The following is a 19851-nucleotide window of genomic DNA, read 5'->3' as shown; positions in this document are numbered from 1 at the left end:
GTTTTGTGAGCTGCCAAGGCCTGAGCAGCCTCAGAGTACTATCAATTTCACACGTTCTGCTGAAAAGCTGAAATTCAGCTCTGAGTGCAATCTGACAGGATTCAGCATTATGTGCAGGGCCATGCAAATCCATCCACGGCTACTGGACATAAGTATTTCCTTTGTCCCCTCCACCTGCCCTCCATTGCCTTTGTTTGCAAAGAAGATGATGTGATCACACCATGGTGCAGAAGTGTCAAGCCAAGAAACTGATTTTTGAGTGGATTATAAATGCAAATTTCAAAACAACCACAACTCTCAGCTCACAAATCTTGTGTCTAAATTTAGTCAGTTTATGTATGTATACTATATACAGTACTGTGCAAAAGTCTTAGGCACATAAGATGCTTCACAAAAACATTTGTCTTAAGATGGTTATTTATACCTTCAGCTTTAGTTTGTCAATAAGAAATATGCATTTTAGACTCCCAAACATTCTATTTGTAAATAGAATAGAAAAGAATAGAAAAGAATAGAATAGATGAACAGGGAGCCCTGCAACACATGGCATGCGTGCCCCCCACAGAGACCCCACTGAAAACCGAGTCAGTCTGGGATTACATGAAGAGACAGAAGCAACACAGAGAGCCTAAATAGATAGAAGAACTGTGGCGAATTCTCCAAGAAGCTTGGAACATCCTATCTGCCAACAACCAAGAAAAACTGTATATAGATGTACCTAGGAGAATTGGTGCTGTTTCGAAGGCAAAAGTGGTCACACCAATTATTGATTTAGCTTTTATTTATATTTACTGGATTTAGTATGACTTAATTGATAAATGAAAACTATTTATGCAATATTTTTGAAGACTCACTATGCAACATTTCACAAAAAATAAATAAATAATATAGTACGGTGCAAAAGTATAATAAACAATTAAATCTATAGGTTTAGATAGAGTACAGCATTTCAAACTAAAGGACATGTCAACTTCCCAAAAGTATTGTGTCAACTATGCATATACAGGTTCATCTCAATAAATTAGAATGTCGTGGAAAAGTTCATTTATTTCAGTAATTCAACTCAAATTGTGAAACTCGTGTATTAAATAAATTCAGTGCACACAGACTGAAGTAGTTTAAGTCTCTGGTTCTTTTAATTGTGATGATTTTGGCTCACATTTAACAAAAACCCACCAATTCACTATCTCAAAAAATTAGAATACATCATAAGACCAATAAAAAAAAACATTTTTAGTGAATTGTTAGCCTTCTAGAAAGTATGTTCATTTACTGTATATGTACTCAATACTTGGTAGGGGCTCCTTTTGCTTTAATTACTGCCTCAATTCGGCGTGGCATGGAGGTGATCAGTTTGTGGCACTGCTGAGGTGGTATGGAAGCCCAGGTTTCTTTGACAGTGGCCTTCAGCTCATCTGCATTTTTTGGTCTCTTGTTTCATATTTTCCTCTTGACAATACCCCATAGATTCTCTATGGGGTTCAGGTCTGGTGAGTTTGCTGGCCAGTCAAGCACACCAACACCAAGGTCATTTAACCAACTTTTGGTGCTTTTGGCAGTGTGGGCAGGTGCCAAATCCTGCTGGAAAATGAAATCAGCATCTTTAAAAAGCTGGTCAGCAGAAGGAAGCAGAAGTGCTCCAAAATTTCTTGGTAAATGGGTGCAGTGACTTTGGTTTTCAAAAAACACAATGGACCAACACCAGCAGATGACATTGCACCCCAAATCATCACAGACTGTGGAAACTTAACACTGGACTTCAAACAACTTGGGCTATGAGCTTCTCCACCCTTCCTCCAGACTCTAGGACCTTGGTTTCCAAATGAAATACAAATCTGAAAAGAGGACTTTGGACCACTGGGCAACAGTCCAGTTCTTCTTCTCCTTAGCCCAGGTAAGACGCCTCTGATGTTGTCTGTGGTTCAGGGGTGGCTTAACAAGAGGAATACGACAACTGTAGCCAAATTCCTTGACATGTCTGTGTCTTGATGCCTTGACCCCAGCCTCAGTCCATTCCTTGTGAAGTTCACCCAAATTCTTGAATCGATTTTGCTTGACAATCATAAGGCTGCGGTTCTCTCGGTTGGTTGTGCATCTTTTTCTTCCACACTTTTTCCTTCCACTCAACTTTCTGTTAACATGCTTGGATACAGCACTCTGTGCACAGCCAGCTTCTTTGGCAATGAATGTTTGTGGCTTACCCTCCTTGTGAAGGGTGTCAATGATTGTCTTCTGGACAACTGTCAGATCAGCAGTCTTCCCCATGATTGTGTAGCCTAGTGAACCAAACTGAGAGACCATTTTGAAGGCTCAGGAAACCTTTGCAGTTGTTTTGAGTTGATTAGCTGATTGGCATGTCACCATATTCTAATTTTTTGAGATAGTGAATTGGTGGGTTTTTGTTAAATGTGAGCCAAAATCATCACAATTAAAAGAACCAAAGACTTAAACTACTTCAGTCTGTGTGCATTGAATTTATTTAATACACGAGTTTCACAATTTGAGTTGAATTACTGAAATAAATGAACTTTTCCACGACATTCTAATTTATTGAGATGCACCTGTATTTTTAGGTCGGGATTTGAACCCAGGTCTTTTTGTATGCTGAATGGAAACTGTACAACAAAACTAATACATCTTACACTTGATTAATATACATTAGTTAATTATTTAGTGCATTTCTTTCCCCCTTTGGTTATGTCTTATCTCGTCTAAGGCACCAAGTGAGCTAGAACTGTCACTTGTGCCACCTCAAAAAAATAGATCCATGCCATGTTGCATGGAAGCCAAGCACTTAAAGCACCTTACAATGAAGCCAAGTCCTCCCTCCAAATGCAGATACACACACAAGCACACATTAAACCCTACCCTATCAGGCAGTTCGTCCCCCTGAGCTATACCTTCCTAATCAGTGCTTTACCCAACGTCATCATTTCTGCTTCCATAAACTCAATGGAGCTGCATGCTCCTCTCCCTCTCTCTCATCGCACTCCCTTCTAATTACCGCGCCAGTTCATTTATTCATTAACCCGCCAAGGAAAATCGAGTAAGACCTAATTCAAAAACAACCGCCCTCCATTTCTCTCCATCTGGTGGGGAGGCTCGATTCTCCAAACAGGTTCAAGTGTCTTAATCTGGTTAAGGTGCAGTTTAGTGGCGCAGTGAATTTTGGGGGCTTGAAGAATGGATTGGCGCCACAAGTCCATTTTAGTTAAAAGCACATTCCCATAATCAAACCAGCATAGGAAGTGAAATGCATGGAGGTATGGTCTAATAAAAAAACAAGCATATAATGGGCAAGACAGCGCTGTTCCACTTGATTACAGAGGCACTGAGTAATTTGCTTAATTTGTCAAAAAGGCATGTGGTTTTTAGCCGACGTAAAACCCATTTATAGTGATTTGAGTGGTAGCATGCAAGCACACTTAAACACTAAATGTGCTTTGGCTATTCGAAGCATTGCATTTCCAAATACCATTAGTAGAAGCTTCTATGTCCAGAAGTAAAGCGGAAAGATTAAAGTTTGGAAAAGTTGATACAGGTAATTGCTTTGAGCCTCCTGATTATACCAACCAATAAAGTAAATAAAGGCAAATTACACATTAGACTATAACTTATTAATTACACTTTGTTTCAATGCTGATTCTGTTTAGCTAAAAACTTGGAAGTTTATTACTCATAAAACCTTTTTTACTTACTGGAATGATGCTCATGTTGCTCTAGCATGGTCTCAACCAAAAGCTGTAAAGACAAAGTGACATTGTTTTCTGCTGCGTGAAACACCTTTGAATACAATGTAATTAAGATGGCAAACTGACAGGTGTCTAAAGCTGACATCACACTGTCATGCAAGATTTGTTGTAAAGTCAAGCAGAATGCAGCTTCATGTGTGGAAAAGCATATGTGTATGTGTGTTTGTGTTTACAATTATATAAATAGTAAAAGAATGGAGAAAATTACAATTTAAAAAGAACAGAATATAAAAACTATTAACCATATATTGGCACAATCCTTTCTTGGGCTAAAACAAGGCAGTACCACAAGACAAAATACACATATTTTCAGGACACTTTTCTGAAAACAAGTCTTAAAGGGATATTTACTTCCAAAATGAAAACTACAACATCATTTACTCTCCAACTCATGTTGTTCCAAACCCTTATTACCTTTTTTCTTCCATGGACCACAAAAAGAGATGTTTGGTAGAATCTTAGTATCGGTCACCATACCCTTTATTGAATCTTTTCCAATACAATAAAAGTGACCAGATTCAAATGATGTTACATTCCCCTCAGCACAGAAGACAGAAGCTTTAACTATGTCCCAACTCTTCAGCCCAAGTTTTCTTCTGAAACATGTTTGCTCGCTCAGTTGGGAAACCAGCAAAAAACAAGTAACCCTTAGAGATTTACACTTCTGATCCTCTAAATCCTTTTTTATCTTAATAGAGTATAAGGCAATAAATTGCTCCATTTGCTTCCTCCCTGTCCTTCTGTGCCTGTATGCTAATACTGTTTGACATATTTCAGAGGAAGATGTAGCATCAATATTTATCCATTCATAAAAAGAGAGAGACACTGACATGTGCTAAGATTACAGTTTAATTAAAACTTGAGTAGCCAACTAATATTCAGTGCTTAAACAGACACATCATCTGCCAATGCATTATCTACTCATTTAGATCTTGCATGACTGAAAAAAAAGGCAGGCAAAGAAAAAAAGGAGGATAACATGACATTTGGCTGCAAGATCAGCCCTATTTCCAATGGTGTTCTCTGGGATTTGACATAACTACCAGATGAGAAAGCTCAAATAAACATAAATGATACATGATGTAATATTTTAATTGAGTATCAATGTTACCTGTGTTACTGTACTACTGTGACTCATCACTTTATTTAGATATGGATATAATGATGGATGATGGTTATGAACATGCAATTATTTCTACTCATATTTAAGACATCTTTACTGAAATAATAATAAGATATTTAAAATGTGGATACGTACCAGAACATTGCAAAATATAATTCTCTTATTAAGTATTTTTGTCTAGTTAAACATCCTAAAAACAAAAAGTAAAATGAGAAGTACAATTGTGTAAGATAATATGAGTCCCGTACAGCATATCTTGAACCATGTGTATTTGTCTTACCCCACTGTCAAATTATTTTTGTTGTTTTAAGAACAAACTTATGCTTGAAACAAGAATAAAGAATTCACAAATAAATATTGTTACTGGAAAATTACCCAAAACTACTGATTAAGAAAATTATTTCTTGCAGTACACATATATGTCATCTTGTATGTTACAGGTCTTTCTGATAAGTAACTTTTTCTAAATCCAAGCTCTCACATCAATAACCTGCATTGTTCTGCATAAAAAATGGACACCTCTGGTTCAAGTCCTAACCAGACAAATGCTACAGCTAATGCCAATCGCACCTGTCAGCGGGAGATCTCAAGGTGGCAAAGGGACCGGAGAGGCAGTGCCAACATGGCACCAATTTGGAAAACACAAAGAGGGCATTCACTCACCAGTCTTGTGACAAGGGGCACCCCGAAATGCCAGAAGTGATCGTTCAGCAGCCCACTGTACACTACGTTTCCAAAGAGAGCAATACTTCCTGTTTTACACAGCCTGTTTCCTGGTTTGGTTTCTATGGGAGGACAGAAAAAGAAAAGAGTTGGTTGAAGATATAAATGCAGAGATTAAATCATGAATGCAGAAGTTTGTAAACATGTGTGTATTTGGAATAGTTTTTATAAAGCATGGTGGAAGAAAGAAAGAAAGAAAGAAAGAAAGAAAGAACGAAAGAATAAAAAGGAAAGGAAGGAAATAATAAAAGAGGGAAGGAAGGAATTAAAGAGGCAAAGAAGGAACAAAAAGGAAGAAAAAAGAAGGGTGAAAAAGGAAGAGAAGAGAGAAAGAAAGAATAAAAAAAGGAAGGAAGGAAGGATGGTAAGAATTAAAGAGGAAAGGAACAAAGGGAGGAAGGAAATAAAGAGGCAAAGAGTGAAGAAAAAATGAAGAAAAATAAACAAAGAAAGAAAGAAAGAAAGAAAGGCAAAACAAATTAATATTTCTATTCTAATTTTGTTTATTTCCAATATAATTTTTTTCCACAATTTGGTTGCTTCTTTGTTTATAGTTGCCACTGATAAAGAAAGGAACGAACAAACAAACAAACAAACAAACAAACAAACAAATTAAACAATATTTTCTATTCTATTTTTTATTTTTTTTTTTTTTTTTCACTGAAAAGTGTAGGAGTTACATATAAAACGTTATGAAAATGTAAACATGTAAAATAAAAATAAAAACTCTTCCAGTCTCTGCTGTTTGGTGTGCATCAGTCTCTGTGTGAGTGGCGCAGTGTGTGGGATTAGTGCTTGGCATGTGATCAACAGTGGGGTCAGCCCTGCTTACACAGCAAAGCAAACTAACAGCTGCATTGAACCTCCTTTGGGTAACACAAACAAACACACACACACACACACACACACACACACACACACAAATGATCAGAGCCTACAGTAGCATAAAGGAAACATGGCTGCACCACACAGAAACACACTAAAATATTCCACCAGTTCAACACAAACAATCTATAATTCCCCAGTCTGAAAGCCGACTCAGAGAGAAGCGTTCGAAGATTGCGATGTGTATTAAATTATTCCTTATAAATGCCAAGTACAGCAAAAATCTGCATTATGCCTCAAAACAATAGTGAGCCACATATTGTGTCGTGCACCACAGCAAGCAATGCATTCATTACTGAAAAACAAAAAGTAAAAAGGCCCATTAAAATGTCACTTGTGCTCTTTGTGGCTGCGGCGACACATGAGTTTTAGTGTTATAAATGCGCCTTGCGTTATTGTTTATGGTGGCTGCTAGCCGCAGGCTCCCCGGCCGTGACTGTAAAGTCCACGGATCACATTCCACGAGACTCAGACACGGCTCCCCCTTCTCTTTACATCACCCCATGAATATTCATGCCATAGGGCCATGCTCTAGTCAATCGATCACAACTATAACGCATTTATATCCATGATACATGTGGCTGATTTTTTGGTGTCTACGAATAAAAAGATATGGCCTAATTAGCAATAAAACAGCCAGTGTGGCTTTCTCTATTTCCACCCAAGACATCTGCCATAGATTTGGAGGCAGAGTGGTCTGAATGGCGGCCCTGCGCTTTTTCAGATGATGTAATTCAAAGCATGCTGTGGTTGCATCACAAGAATGTGTCACAGGTGAGACGTAAAGAGGGATGGCTGTCATTGCAGTTTGCCTGCTGTCTGTTCGCACCATGTTTCACACCGCGTCTCACCTGTAATTAATTATTGAGAGCGAAGTTGAGGATGCAGTACAGTAAAGCTGCATTGACATGCTACACTGCAGATACATTACTACAATTCCCAGTCTGCTCCACTATCTCGCTCTCTTTCTTTCTTTTTCCCAGTTTTCTCTCATGCGGTTTGTCTTAAAAGCCTTACTCTTTCTCTGACAACCTTTCCTAACCTAGCTCTCTTTATCAGTCTCTAAGCCCTGCAGTTTGGCAAATTTGACAAGTCAAATTTTGACAAGAAATGTCAAAGTTGTCATAAACAGTGTGTGAGGGGGAGTATTTTTGGTTTGATAAGGAGGCAATAACAGTTTGATTTAAGGCTGAAAAGAGTGTCATCACATCTCAATCTGCCATCGGTGCATCTCAGTCCAGGGTTCGTCAGCACATTGCTGCGCACTCATGCAAATGAATGGAGAAACTAAAAGTGCATTATCTTGCTTTTTCTCTGCAGCGATAACAATAAGCATCGTAAACGATTCCTGCCTGATCGGTGGGAAAGTATCAGGCTTTGAATCACTTTCTGAAGTGTGATGCGAGTGTGTCGTTTTTCTAGGTCCATGATAACATGATAATAAGGCAAAAAACACAAATTAAATTCTATTATATAAGATGACTCTGTGAAGCCTGCTGAAAAAAGGAATGGGCAATGTACTGTATGTTAAAATTGTTTTATGTGTATCGATAAAGGAAAAACACTTCCAGTGAAAAGGTTGGACATACCTAATCAAATTGAGGAGAGTATTTTGGTCAAAAAGTGCACAAATTATCAGTTGGCCTATGGGTTTTTCAGTGGTGGATACCGATTTAGAGAGCATGATACCGATATTCCAGTCAAAAATTTGGACAAACATACTTATTCTTTATTATTTATGTAGTGGAAAGATTTGTTAAACAAACAAACAAACAAAAAAACTATTATATTTTACCCTCCTTAAATTAGCCATCCTTTGCCCACATTTTTCTTGACCAACTTCATGAGGTCGATCCTGGGAAGCTTTTTAAACAGTATTTAAATAGTTACAATGCATGTTTGGTGCTTTTCCTTAAATTCCAGTCCAACTCATAAAATAAAATAAAATATCAGTTTAGTTTTGTAAGAAATTCCTATAGAGGTACAATTTAAATAATACTAATTTCAAGCATTTAAGCATAAGATACTTCTTCTCCCTTCACTATCTGGTCCAGCTCAACCATCTAAAAAATAAAATAAAATAAAATAAAATAAAATAAAAACTTGACTAAAGTTTAGTATGCAGGTACAAAAAGACATTTAAGGTATTTACCTTAATATACAAAAAGGTATTTGTCCGCAAAAGACATTTCAAGATCTATGCATGCGCCTCTAGATCAAAAGGTTTGTAAGATCATGAATTCCCTCAAGTGTGTCCATCTTTTGACTGGTAGTGTAATATAACAATAACGGCCTGCTACACTGCAAAAAATAAAAAGTAAAACATTTAAATAAATAAATAAATGTAAATTTTACTCTTATTGCCAAGCAAACAACAGGAATGCCACTGTAGTGTAGCTAGCCATTCCATAATGTCTGGCTCCTTCCGGCTGGAAGCTTCCTCCCCCAAAGCTCTGTACCTCTGGCAGGGGCCATCCTGTCCTGGGCCTGTGCTTCCATTAGCCACACTGACCCGGATCTCTTTTGGCATCACTCTCATACTAGACCAGCAGACGTGGCCCTTCCTCTCCATAGGGCAGCTCTGTTAGGACCTCCGTGCAACCCAAACACTCTAGACACACACAAGCCAGTCCATATGGCCATCCCACCCTGCCTGTTTCTGGGCCAGAGCCTGATTCACTGGGGCTGGAGAAAAAGAAGCCCTCTTCTTCTAGAGCCCTCTCCAGGGCATCACAACACTCTCCAAACGATGTATTCATTACACCTCCTGTACCCTGGGGATGCTAAAAAGCCTTGTTTCAAAGAAGGGAGTGTGGCTGTGTCTGTTTAAACACTTCTCCAATCCTACTTAATCACCTGCAGTTGGAGGGGCAGTTCGAGCCGGTGCTCTGATTAATACATCATGAAGCTGTGGCGGCAGACATGGCTGCGAGGGATGCGAGGCATTAATAACCGCATGCTACCACTGTTTCTGCTGCTACCTCCACCCTTCTAAAGCCCAGAGAGACCATGAGTACAAATACACAAATTCAAACTCATGCAGCATCATAAGCTGTCATGTTGCTTGGGCACTTTAATCGTAAAGGTAACACTGGCTCCAAGAGTTCACCTATCGCTTTGAACAAATTCATTAGTGTATGAAAATTTGTCAATCAGTCAAATTATGAACGCAACGGCTGATTATGACTTTTAACACTTATTTTTCACACTATTACTCACACACTGCTATGTTATGATATCAAAACACTTTTACTAAAGCGCATAATTTGAAAAACGATACATTTTAACGCTTGTATTAAAGACTCACCTACATTCACACACTTAATCCAGTGCGAGTAGCTAACCTGATAAGAGTGTTGGACCAGAAAGACAGAAATTTCACTATTAAACATGTTTTTTCTTTAACTGAATTACGACTTCAGCAGAAGCATTGATTAACAACCTCAGAACTCACAGTAGGTCTGTTTTTATTTTTGTTTTTTGTTTTTTGGATTTTTCCCCTTTTTTTCCAAATTTGGAATGGCCAATTCCCAATGTGCTTTTAACTCCTCGTGGTCATGTAGTGATTTGCCTCACTCCTCTGCATCTGAGATCGTCAACCCACGCATCTTATCATGTGGCTTGTTGAGCGCATTGCCACGGAGACATAGCGTGTGTGGAGGCTTCACGCCACCGCATCCACGCTCAACTTCACCACCGAGAACGAACCACATTATAGCGATCACAAGGAGGTTACCCCATGTAACTCTACCCTCTCTAGGAACTGGGCCAATTTGGTTGCTTAGGAGACCTGGCTGGAGTCACTCAGCACGCCCTGGGATTTGAACTAGCGAACTCCAGGGGTGGTAGCCAGCATCTTTACCACTGAGCTACCCAGGCCCCCCAGTAGGTCTGTCTTTAAATGTTTATAAGTTTATAAATCACCTAATTAATATTCATAAGCAAGGCTGATTAGACACCCCTCCATCATCCCCATCATCAGCATCTTTATTAACCCCTTTAACAACAGTATTCTACAAGTAAAACGATTTGAAAAACACAATATCTTCTTAGGGTATCTATGGGGGTTTTGATCACAAAGTTCACTGGGAGAAAACCGGGAAAGACTAACACATTATACAACACAGAGCTAATACAATGCTGGCAGTCTGAAAATATGTGCATTAAGAATTTGACTTATCTGTTCAGAACCCACCAATAGCAGAGGAGTGACTTTTTGCACTTGAGTGAGCTATTGACGAGAGCACTAAATAAATACAATGTCATCAGCCACGCACTAAATAAGCTGAGGTCTCCAACCTGAAATTAAAAATCAACCAGAAGGCAATATTGATGGAACAGGGGAAGCGATAAAATCCGGCAAAATGAGCTTTTGAAACATTCTCCCTGCCATCGCTGGAAGATTATTGTTTGTGGGGGGAAGACGTTCTGCCCCGTGATAAAAAATGACTTGGGCCTGCCGCTCGCTGCTTTGTTTCCACCCTGTTGCTTTACGATTCTCCCGTGTGCCGAGTCTCGCAAGGGTGCGGTCCAGCATAATTTATTAAAATATGAGTAAATCAATGGCAGATGTCCTTATAGATTACTTTGAAATCATAAAAGGGCCTTGACAGGAAAAGCATAGTTATACAATTTAATTAAACTCCATATCCTCCCCCTGTGTAGCCGCCTGATTAAAGTGGCAGTCAAATAAAACAGCATTTAATTGGCATACAACACGAAAGCTGTTTGCATGTTTATTTAACATTGCGGCATATTAATAAAAAATTAGAACCCTAATTGGCCTAACTTGTGCAGGCAGGAGCAGGCTCCTGGCTCCACTTCCGTATACAGTTTAATGGACTGTGACTGAAAAATAATCCCAGGCTAGTTTAATATTTCTGCAGTCATACTTGATGAAAATCCCTGCTCCCATTGGCTAAGAGCCACACATTAAAAAGCAATCATGGATACCTGGACCTGCTGGTGAGAATCCCCAGTGGAGCGAACCACTTGGAGGGGCCCGGCAGATAGAGCCGTCCCGGCAGGGGGAGGGTTTGGATCATTAGCGTTTTGCATATCTCCAGTGTGCCATTCTGCTGGTTCGTCTCCAGCCAGCTTCCCCTCAAACCCTTCAGAGCCCCATGTCATCCCACCTGGCATGCAACCAGAGACAGCTGGAAACCCCCCTCATGATTGCTCTCTCCCTTTCTGCTTTTCTCTCCCCTCCTCTTGTTTCAGATTTGTGTGCACTGACCACCAAAATGAGGGGTCCTTTGATCAGTGACCAAATGTCTCAAATGAGCAGAGCAAAAGGCAAGCCCAATAAGACAATTTCAATAACTGAATCCGCAGGTAGCATTCAGTCAAATCTTAGAGACACCCAAAAGAAAAACACCCCATACATTACCTTATTCTCATGTGCACAAATGAAGCTGAAGTGTGTCCTTTTTTTCTTCGTGATTAATCACAAAATAAAACTGTGCTATTAATTAATTAAAAATTGTGAACTGATTCACAGGCATAATAATAATAATAATAATAATAATAATAATAATAATAATAAAATAAAAAATATATTTTATGAGTTATACAAGGCATATTTACTATATAGAAACAATAAATAGAATAGAGTAACTTTTAAAAATGGGCTTTTCATTTAGAGTTAGCCCCGCCCACATCCGGTTATACCCGAATATAGATACAGATAAGTTTAGCCATTGCAACAGATACAGATAATCGCTGCACACCACTAGAATATACATTGCCACAATTGTGTTTATGCAAGAATGCACAACACATCAACAAACAGATGAATCCACACAGCTGAATCAGATTAATACATAGACAGAGAGTGAAACTGAGAAACAGAGACGTACTTCTGACAGTTGTATGTGCCGTCAAATGTACTGCTCTCCAGCAATCACTCAAAAGCATCAATAAGGACTTTCCCTAACTTGAATCATTTATATTGTATATAGCAAGAGCTGCAACTTGATTTAAGGGGAAACAGACAGAAAAAAACAATAAAGAAATAAAGTTAGCTACATGTGCAGTCAGTAAGCCGGTGAAGACTCTTTTCCTAAAGAAGATTGGAAATTTGCCGCAAGTTCTTGATCTGCTTGGTTTTGTCACCCACAGCTGCCAAAATATTCCCAGGAGTCAGGAGTCACAAAGGCTTTGAGTTCAAACTCCTCTGCGAGTCTTCATTTACTGTGTCTATCTGTGAGCTTTGAGTATGACAGTGACTCACATACATCATGAGGTGGTGACAGCACATATTGAATGTAATCGCTCCTGGATTAGGGATGTGTGACAATAAGAGTGTGACAATAAAATCACAGAAGTAATGATGAAAAGTAAACTTAATTTAAACAACATTCTTTAGACCTAGTTGTGCAACTCAACATATATTAACGTTAAAATTGCAGAACTCAACTTCAAATATAGACATAAAATTCAATATGGCCAATAAAAGCAATAAAAAGCATTTTATGCAAGTTTAAACCATTCTTTTTTATTGAATTTAAAACCATACACAGAGTGTGTCTGGGGGTTTTCAGAATGAACAGTGTCCTCTATTTTTAGTGTGTAATAGGTAAAAGATGTTGCATTTTATAACTATTATTTTGCCAAATGTTGACTCTGTTCCATATCCTAGTGCGCTGCATTGCTGTTTACTGCATACAAAGGCATTTGTTTTCTAAGGCAACATTCTAACTCAAATGATATTTATTAAGTGACCGATTTGGAATGTATTTAGCTTTAACATGCTGCTCAGCTAACAGTGTGATACTCTAATAAGGATAAAAGTATATAGCACACATAAACATTGGGTAAAATAGCCATTTTTAAAATTCCTTTAAAATCTTCTCTGTGAAGGGTAAGAGCAATGCTTCCTTATAATTTGCCAAAATAAGGGATCTCAGAAGGCTGTCTACCACCTTCCAAATAAATGTTCCACTCTACCCTTTTTTTTTTTTTTTTTTTTTTTTTTTTTTTGGAATAGCATTTGCATCAGGAGCAATGCCTTAAAATGCTGTCTATGTAGGCAGCTCACATGATTTCTGAACAGAGCAGTTTTGAACTATACATCAAAATGCATTGATTTTGATTCACATGATATACAGGTGCATCTCAATAAATTAGAATGTCGTGGAAAAGTTCATTTATTTCAGTAATTCAACTCAAAATGTGAAACTCGTGTATTAAATAAATTCAGTGCACACAGACTGAAGTAGTTTAAGTCTCTGGTTCTTTTAATTGTGATGATTTTGGCTCACATTTAACAAAAACCCACCAATTCACTATCTCAAAAAATTAGAATACATCATAAGACCAATAAAAAAAACACTTTTAGTGAATTGTTGGCCTTCTGGAAAGTATGTTCATTTACTGTATATGTACTCAATACTTGGTAGGGGCTCCTTTTGCTTTAATTACTGCCTCAATTCGGCATGGCATGGAGGTGATCAGTTTGTGGCACTGCTGAGGTGGTATGGAAGCCCAGGTTTCTTTGACAGTGGCCTTCAGCTCATCTGCATTTTTTGGTCTCTTGTTTCTCATTTTCCTCTTGACAATACCCCATAGATTCTCTATGGGGTTCAGGTCTGGTGAGTTTGCTGGCCAGTCAAGCACACCAACACCATGGTCATTTAACCAACTTTTGGTGCTTTTGGCAGTGTGGGCAGGTGCCAAATCCTGCTGGAAAATGAAATCAGCATCTTTAAAAAGCTGGTCAGCTGAAGGAAGCATGAAGTGCTCCAAAATTTCTTGGTAAACGTGTGCAGTGACTTTGGTTTTCAAAAAATACAATGGACCAACACCAGCAGATGACATTGCACCCCAAATCATCACAGACTGTGGAAACTTAACACTGGACTTCAAGCAACTTGGGCTATGAGCTTCTCCACCCTTCCTCCAGACTCTAGGACCTTGGTTTCCAAATGAAATACAAAACTTGCTCTCATCTGAAAAGAGGACTTTGGACCACTGGGCAACAGTCCAGTTCTTCTTCTCCTTAGCCCAGGTAAGACGCCTCTGACATTGTCTGTGGTTCAGGAGTGGCTTAACAAGAGGAATACGACAACTGTAGCCAAATTCCTTGACAAGTCTGTGTGTGGTGGCTCTTGATGCCTTGACCCCAGCCTCAGTCCATTCTTGAATCGATTTTGCTTGACAATCATAAAGCTGCGGTTCTCTCGGTTGGTTGTGCATCTTTTTCTTCCACACTTTTTCCTTCCACTCAACTTTCTGTTAACATGCTTGGATACAGCACTCTGTGCACAGCCAGCTTCTTTGGCAATGAATGTTTGTGGCTTACCCTCCTTGTGAAGGGTGTCAATGATTGTCTTCTGGACAACTGTCAGATCAGCAGTCTTCCCCATGATTGTGTAGCCTAGTGAACCAAACTGAGAGACCATTTTGAAGGCTCAGGAAACCTTTGCAGGTGTTTTGAGTTGATTAGCTGATTGGCATGTCACCATATTCTAATTTTTTGAGATAGTGAATTGGTGGGTTTTTGTTAAATGTGAGCCAAAATCATCACAACTAAAAGAACCAAAGACTTAAACTACTTCAGTCTGTGTGCACTGAATTTATTTAATACACGAGTTTCACATTTTGAGTTGAATTACTGAAATAAATGAACTTTTCCACGACATTCTAATTTATTGAGATGCACCTGTACACACACATAAACAGTCACATTCAGTGTCCTTAATAGAGGAAGTGCCATTGAATGTGTGTGACTGAATGTGACCGAGTATGTGTGTGCTTGTGTGTAAGTCACAAACAGTGTGATCCCTTTTCTCACTGACAAGCCTCAGGATCCCTTGTATTGGAAAATCCGGCACAGGAGGTCTAATTGAGGAGCTTGGGGAGAGGGTCTATTAAAGATCAAAGCTGATTGATTGGGCCTGACCTGACAACCTGTGTTCTCCTGTGAACTGACCACATGGAGGCATTCCCTTAACAAGGCAGGGGTCAGACAGGACCAACATACACAAACACACTCAGACACAAACACAAAAAGATAAAAAGAAGTGATCGTTAGATCTCTAATATGTCTGGAAATTGTGCCACATTTAGAAAGCTGCAAGCTCTGGCAAATTAAACGACTGTGACACATCCTGACTGGCATCACAAAGGGTTTTCAATGTTACATCTCATTTCAGTAAAAAAAATCACAACAATACATGCAGGCTCAAAATCAGCCAATGACAGCAAATACGTTTGTTGTTTCAGGCCCCAGAAAATTCACAGATGCAGATCTAAACAAATACATCAACATGATGTGCCAAAAAAACCTGCATCCAAACCCATAAAAGTAGCATAATTGGGTGAAAACAACAACTTATATTCAACTTTTGACAAAAACCTCTTCAACCAGTTCCTACTTAGAGTTGCGAAGTGATGAAAGTCAAAATTTGACCTGACATTCTTTTTTTTTTTTTTCTGCCAATTTGGAATGGCCAGTTCCCAATGTGCTTTTAAGTCCTCATGGTCACATAGTGATTTGCCTCAGTCTGGGTGGCGGAGGACGAATCCCAGTTGCCTCCGTCGTCTGAGATCGTCAACCCGCGCATCTTATCACGTGGCTTGTTGAGCGCATTGCCATGGAGACATAGCACGTGTGGAGGCTTCATGCCACCCACCGCGGCATCCATGCTCAACTCACCACATGCCCCACTGTGAACAAACCACATTACAGCGACACGAGGAGGTTACCCCATGTGACCCTGCCTAGCAACCGGGCCAATTTGGTTGCTTAGGAGACCTGGCTGGAGTCACTCAGCACGCCCTGGGATACTCCAGGTTTGGAAGCCAGCGTCTTTACCAATGAGCTAACCAGGCCCCCCTTGACCTGACATTCTTATTATGTGTGTTTTATTTTGCCAGTGCTTTGGCCAGGACTGTCTGAGGACCTTGTTAATGGTACTCATTACTTGACAAGTGGTGTTAAAAATTACAGACAGGTCTCAAGTAAGGGTGTAGGATGGTGGTATTGCATTATATAACAAGGGCCATATCGTTCAGAGTGGATAGATTGTGTGATATTCATGAGGACATACACAGTTCAGTGATATTGATTATATAATTTATGCCCATCAGCACTGAAAAAGACTTGATGGAGTATTTATGAAGGGGTTAAAAGGCACTGGGTTATCAAGCCCTCAGAAAGCCACAAGTTCAAAGATCCCACCAATAATGCTGCCAGTCCAAACAAAATGTATAAAATAAAAAAATTAAAAAAATAAAATAAAAAAGACAAAGCAAAGCTACACAAAAACTAAACAAAAAAGAAAGCAACAAAACAAAAACAGAACATAATAAAACTAAAACAAAACCATAAACAAATGAAATCCACAAAAAATAATTTTTCTAACTGGGTTTGCTCTAGGTCAAAGAGTCTCCATGCATACTCCATCATTGTAGCCATTACACTTGAGGTGCTGGAAAAGCAGAGTGCCTGTGTTTTCTTCCAAGGCTGTCCTCCAGGTCAGTCCGATGCTCGCCAAGCATCAATCAAGTGCTGTGTCCTGGCATAGAACCGATCGATGGTCAAAACAGCATCTCATTGATAGAAGACAGCTCCTGACTAAGATATAGCATAACTTTTCTGCTGCCTAGTCCAGCAATAATCTCCAAGGTCAATGGGAGGTGTTCAAGATGGCAGCGCTACACAGATCCTGGGGTTTGAAGCCACCGCATGCACCAGGGAAATCATTAAATCCATAACGGGCAGCTCAAAAGCAGGGCCCCCTGACGGGAGCCATCTTATGCATGAAATTCCGATCCCGCCTGCCTGAGAGGCCAAACAAACCTGACCTGGGCGAGACAGCTTATGGGAGATGTGGGAGGGGCACTTCCTATAATTACATGCGTATAGACCTTTTTATGAAATAAATGGTTGTGAAATTGTTTAATTGTGAAGTGAGGTGAGGACACTAGGAGGCCATTGAAACTAATACATTATAAAATAGATAAATTGTGTGAAAGACTAAGATTATAACATTATACAATATCTGCATTTGTATAACCTCCTGAGACCCGAGCGTGACTGCTGTCTTCATTTTCCATTTCCCTTTTTGATTTGTAATTAGTAGCACCTAAAAATAAGAAGCCAAAAAAAAATACAAAAATAAAAATAAATAAAACAAATAAATATATATATATATATATATATATATATATATATATATATATATATATATATATATATATATATATATATATATAATTTTTGTTTTTTACTTTTTTTACATTTTAAATAACATTAAGCTATAGAAAGTCAAATTGTTTATTATGTTTCCAGGAGTGTTGGTTATTCATGTTTTTGAGACATTACAGACATTACAGCTGACTTTCTGTAAAGCTGAATAAATAATTCTTATTCAAAGTAATGTCCAGCATCATCCAATCGCTGCCAACCATGTTAAATTAAAATGTTGCATTATAAAATTCTGAATCTATGTACTGCTTACCACAAAAATCATCTGCAGCCTGAAACATAACTTTTGGTTGGATTTTAGGATAGTATGCACTGCATAGAAAGCAATAGGGTGCTCCCTTGATCACTATTTAGTGAATTAGTTAAACTCCAGTGTGCTGTCTGTCTGCACTGGTCTCAGAACCGTTCAAAATAAACCTTTTTTCATCCTAACTCCATATAAAGCCTCTGAAAGCTTTTGGATGAACCCATTTATTCTCAATGTGAAAATGCACAGTAAATATATATGAATGCATTTACAAATGTTAATGAATAGAATAGTGTTGCACAGAGATAACAAAATTAAACATAACAAAATGTATATTAAAATGAAGCTAAATGACCCACAAAACAAAGTTGAAAGTTATTCAAAATAACTAACATGTTTTTTTCTACTTTTGAGGAAATGCAGTGCCAGTGTCCACATATGCAGACATCATGTTTATCAGCGTGCTGTCTGCGAAAAATTAACAAATTTTTTTAAAGCGGCATATCAAACAAAACTAGAGACTCTACCCTTTACAGCCAAAAATATATTTCTTACCAAAGGAACTTTTGTTGGCGCTGTATCCATAGGAGTGCTTCAAGGAAATCGACGACATGATGTTGTGTCACATGACTCGGTACGGCAGAAGTGAACCCTTTAAATGACAGTCTAGAGTCTTTTGAACAGTATTCAGTCGGATTTTATTCATTTAAATTATATGTTGCATATAGCGAAGCCAAAATACAACATCCACGCATGTGGACACGGGGTCGCACGAGGATAATGCAATTTTCTTTTTTGGGAGATAATCAATACCAATGCCTTAATGATTCTCCACACTTTGCAAATAATTCCCTTGTCCTTAAAATAAACGATATTTTTAAGATACTTATAACATTATTTAATTTAAGATACACTGTGGCGCTATCAAAACATTCCTCTGTTTATTTGAGCATCTCGACCAGCCCAACCCAACATCACTGGTACAACCAAAGTTTGGGGCAGGACTATCTGTTTTTCGACCAATGACAGTCAGTGGGAGTGCTCGAGAAACCTGTTTGAATACAATCATTATTTTTGCAATTCCATTTGGTGATGCAAATATCACAGACATTGCATACTTCAGCTTTAAAATGACCTAAACAGCTGGTTTGTTTTTAAATCAACTTGTATATGGTATTTGGCCTCACACACAGCACATGGACAATGTGAAAATAGCCTCTTTGGCCTGTGGCATGAGAAGGGCTATGAGAGCTGGCCATTAAGGAAGACCTATAGGTATGCACAAGGCTAAGGTAATTAAGTGCAAACACAGGCAGGGAAAGCAGGCCTCCAGATTTATGTGGCGTAATACTGCTCACACTGCATTCCACCACCTCCTCGGCCCAATCTCATAAAGCATTAACTACCTGACCATTCAAATGCACTCCATCATTCTCTTTTCAACTCTTGTTTTCCCACCGCCTCACTCTTGTTCTCTCCCTTTCTCACTCTGCCTCCTCTGCCAGCAGGTACCTCTCCTCGGTTGGCATAATGTGCCACCTGCCTGTCTGAAAATGCCAGGCCAAGACATCAGTAATCGGGAAAAGCCGGAATAACAAGTTTGTTTTCTCTTTCTTCTCTCCCTCGACCCTCATTTTTCATGACAACACAGATTAAAGCCTTTTCTGCTCAGGGTCGTGCGGGGGGTGGGGGTGGTATCTTCGATCAGTGTCTTCTCATCATGGCGGGGGTGCATAAAACCCACTGGCCCCATATGTTTTGCTATATTGAATCAAATTCCATGGGTATTGATGTACAGCAGAATCCTGAAGCATGGAATGTTAAACAACATACATAGTGTCTATGCACTATGTCGCAAAAAGGTATATGCTTAAAATGTTCAAGTCTCCTAATATATAAGTCAGGCATA

The 19851-nt window shown here is 38.9% G+C and overlaps 1 protein-coding gene across 2 annotated transcripts in view; it reads right to left on the bottom strand.

Annotated features, from left to right (window-relative positions):
* LOC127422981 (RNA binding protein fox-1 homolog 3-like) overlaps positions 1 to 19851 on the bottom strand; it is a 624242-nt gene that overhangs the window by 209115 nt on the left and 395276 nt on the right. For both annotated transcript variants that reach the window (XM_051666939.1, XM_051666938.1), the window contains one exon: positions 5539 to 5660. In XM_051666939.1, the coding sequence (XP_051522899.1) occupies positions 5539 to 5660 (122 nt within the window). The remainder of the gene's footprint in view (positions 1 to 5538; positions 5661 to 19851) is intronic.

The sequence above is a fragment of the Myxocyprinus asiaticus genome, chromosome 32 (genome assembly GCF_019703515.2).
Source record: "Myxocyprinus asiaticus isolate MX2 ecotype Aquarium Trade chromosome 32, UBuf_Myxa_2, whole genome shotgun sequence".
NCBI lineage: Eukaryota > Metazoa > Chordata > Actinopteri > Cypriniformes > Catostomidae > Myxocyprinus > Myxocyprinus asiaticus.
This window is presented reverse-complemented; position numbering and strand designations above follow the sequence as displayed.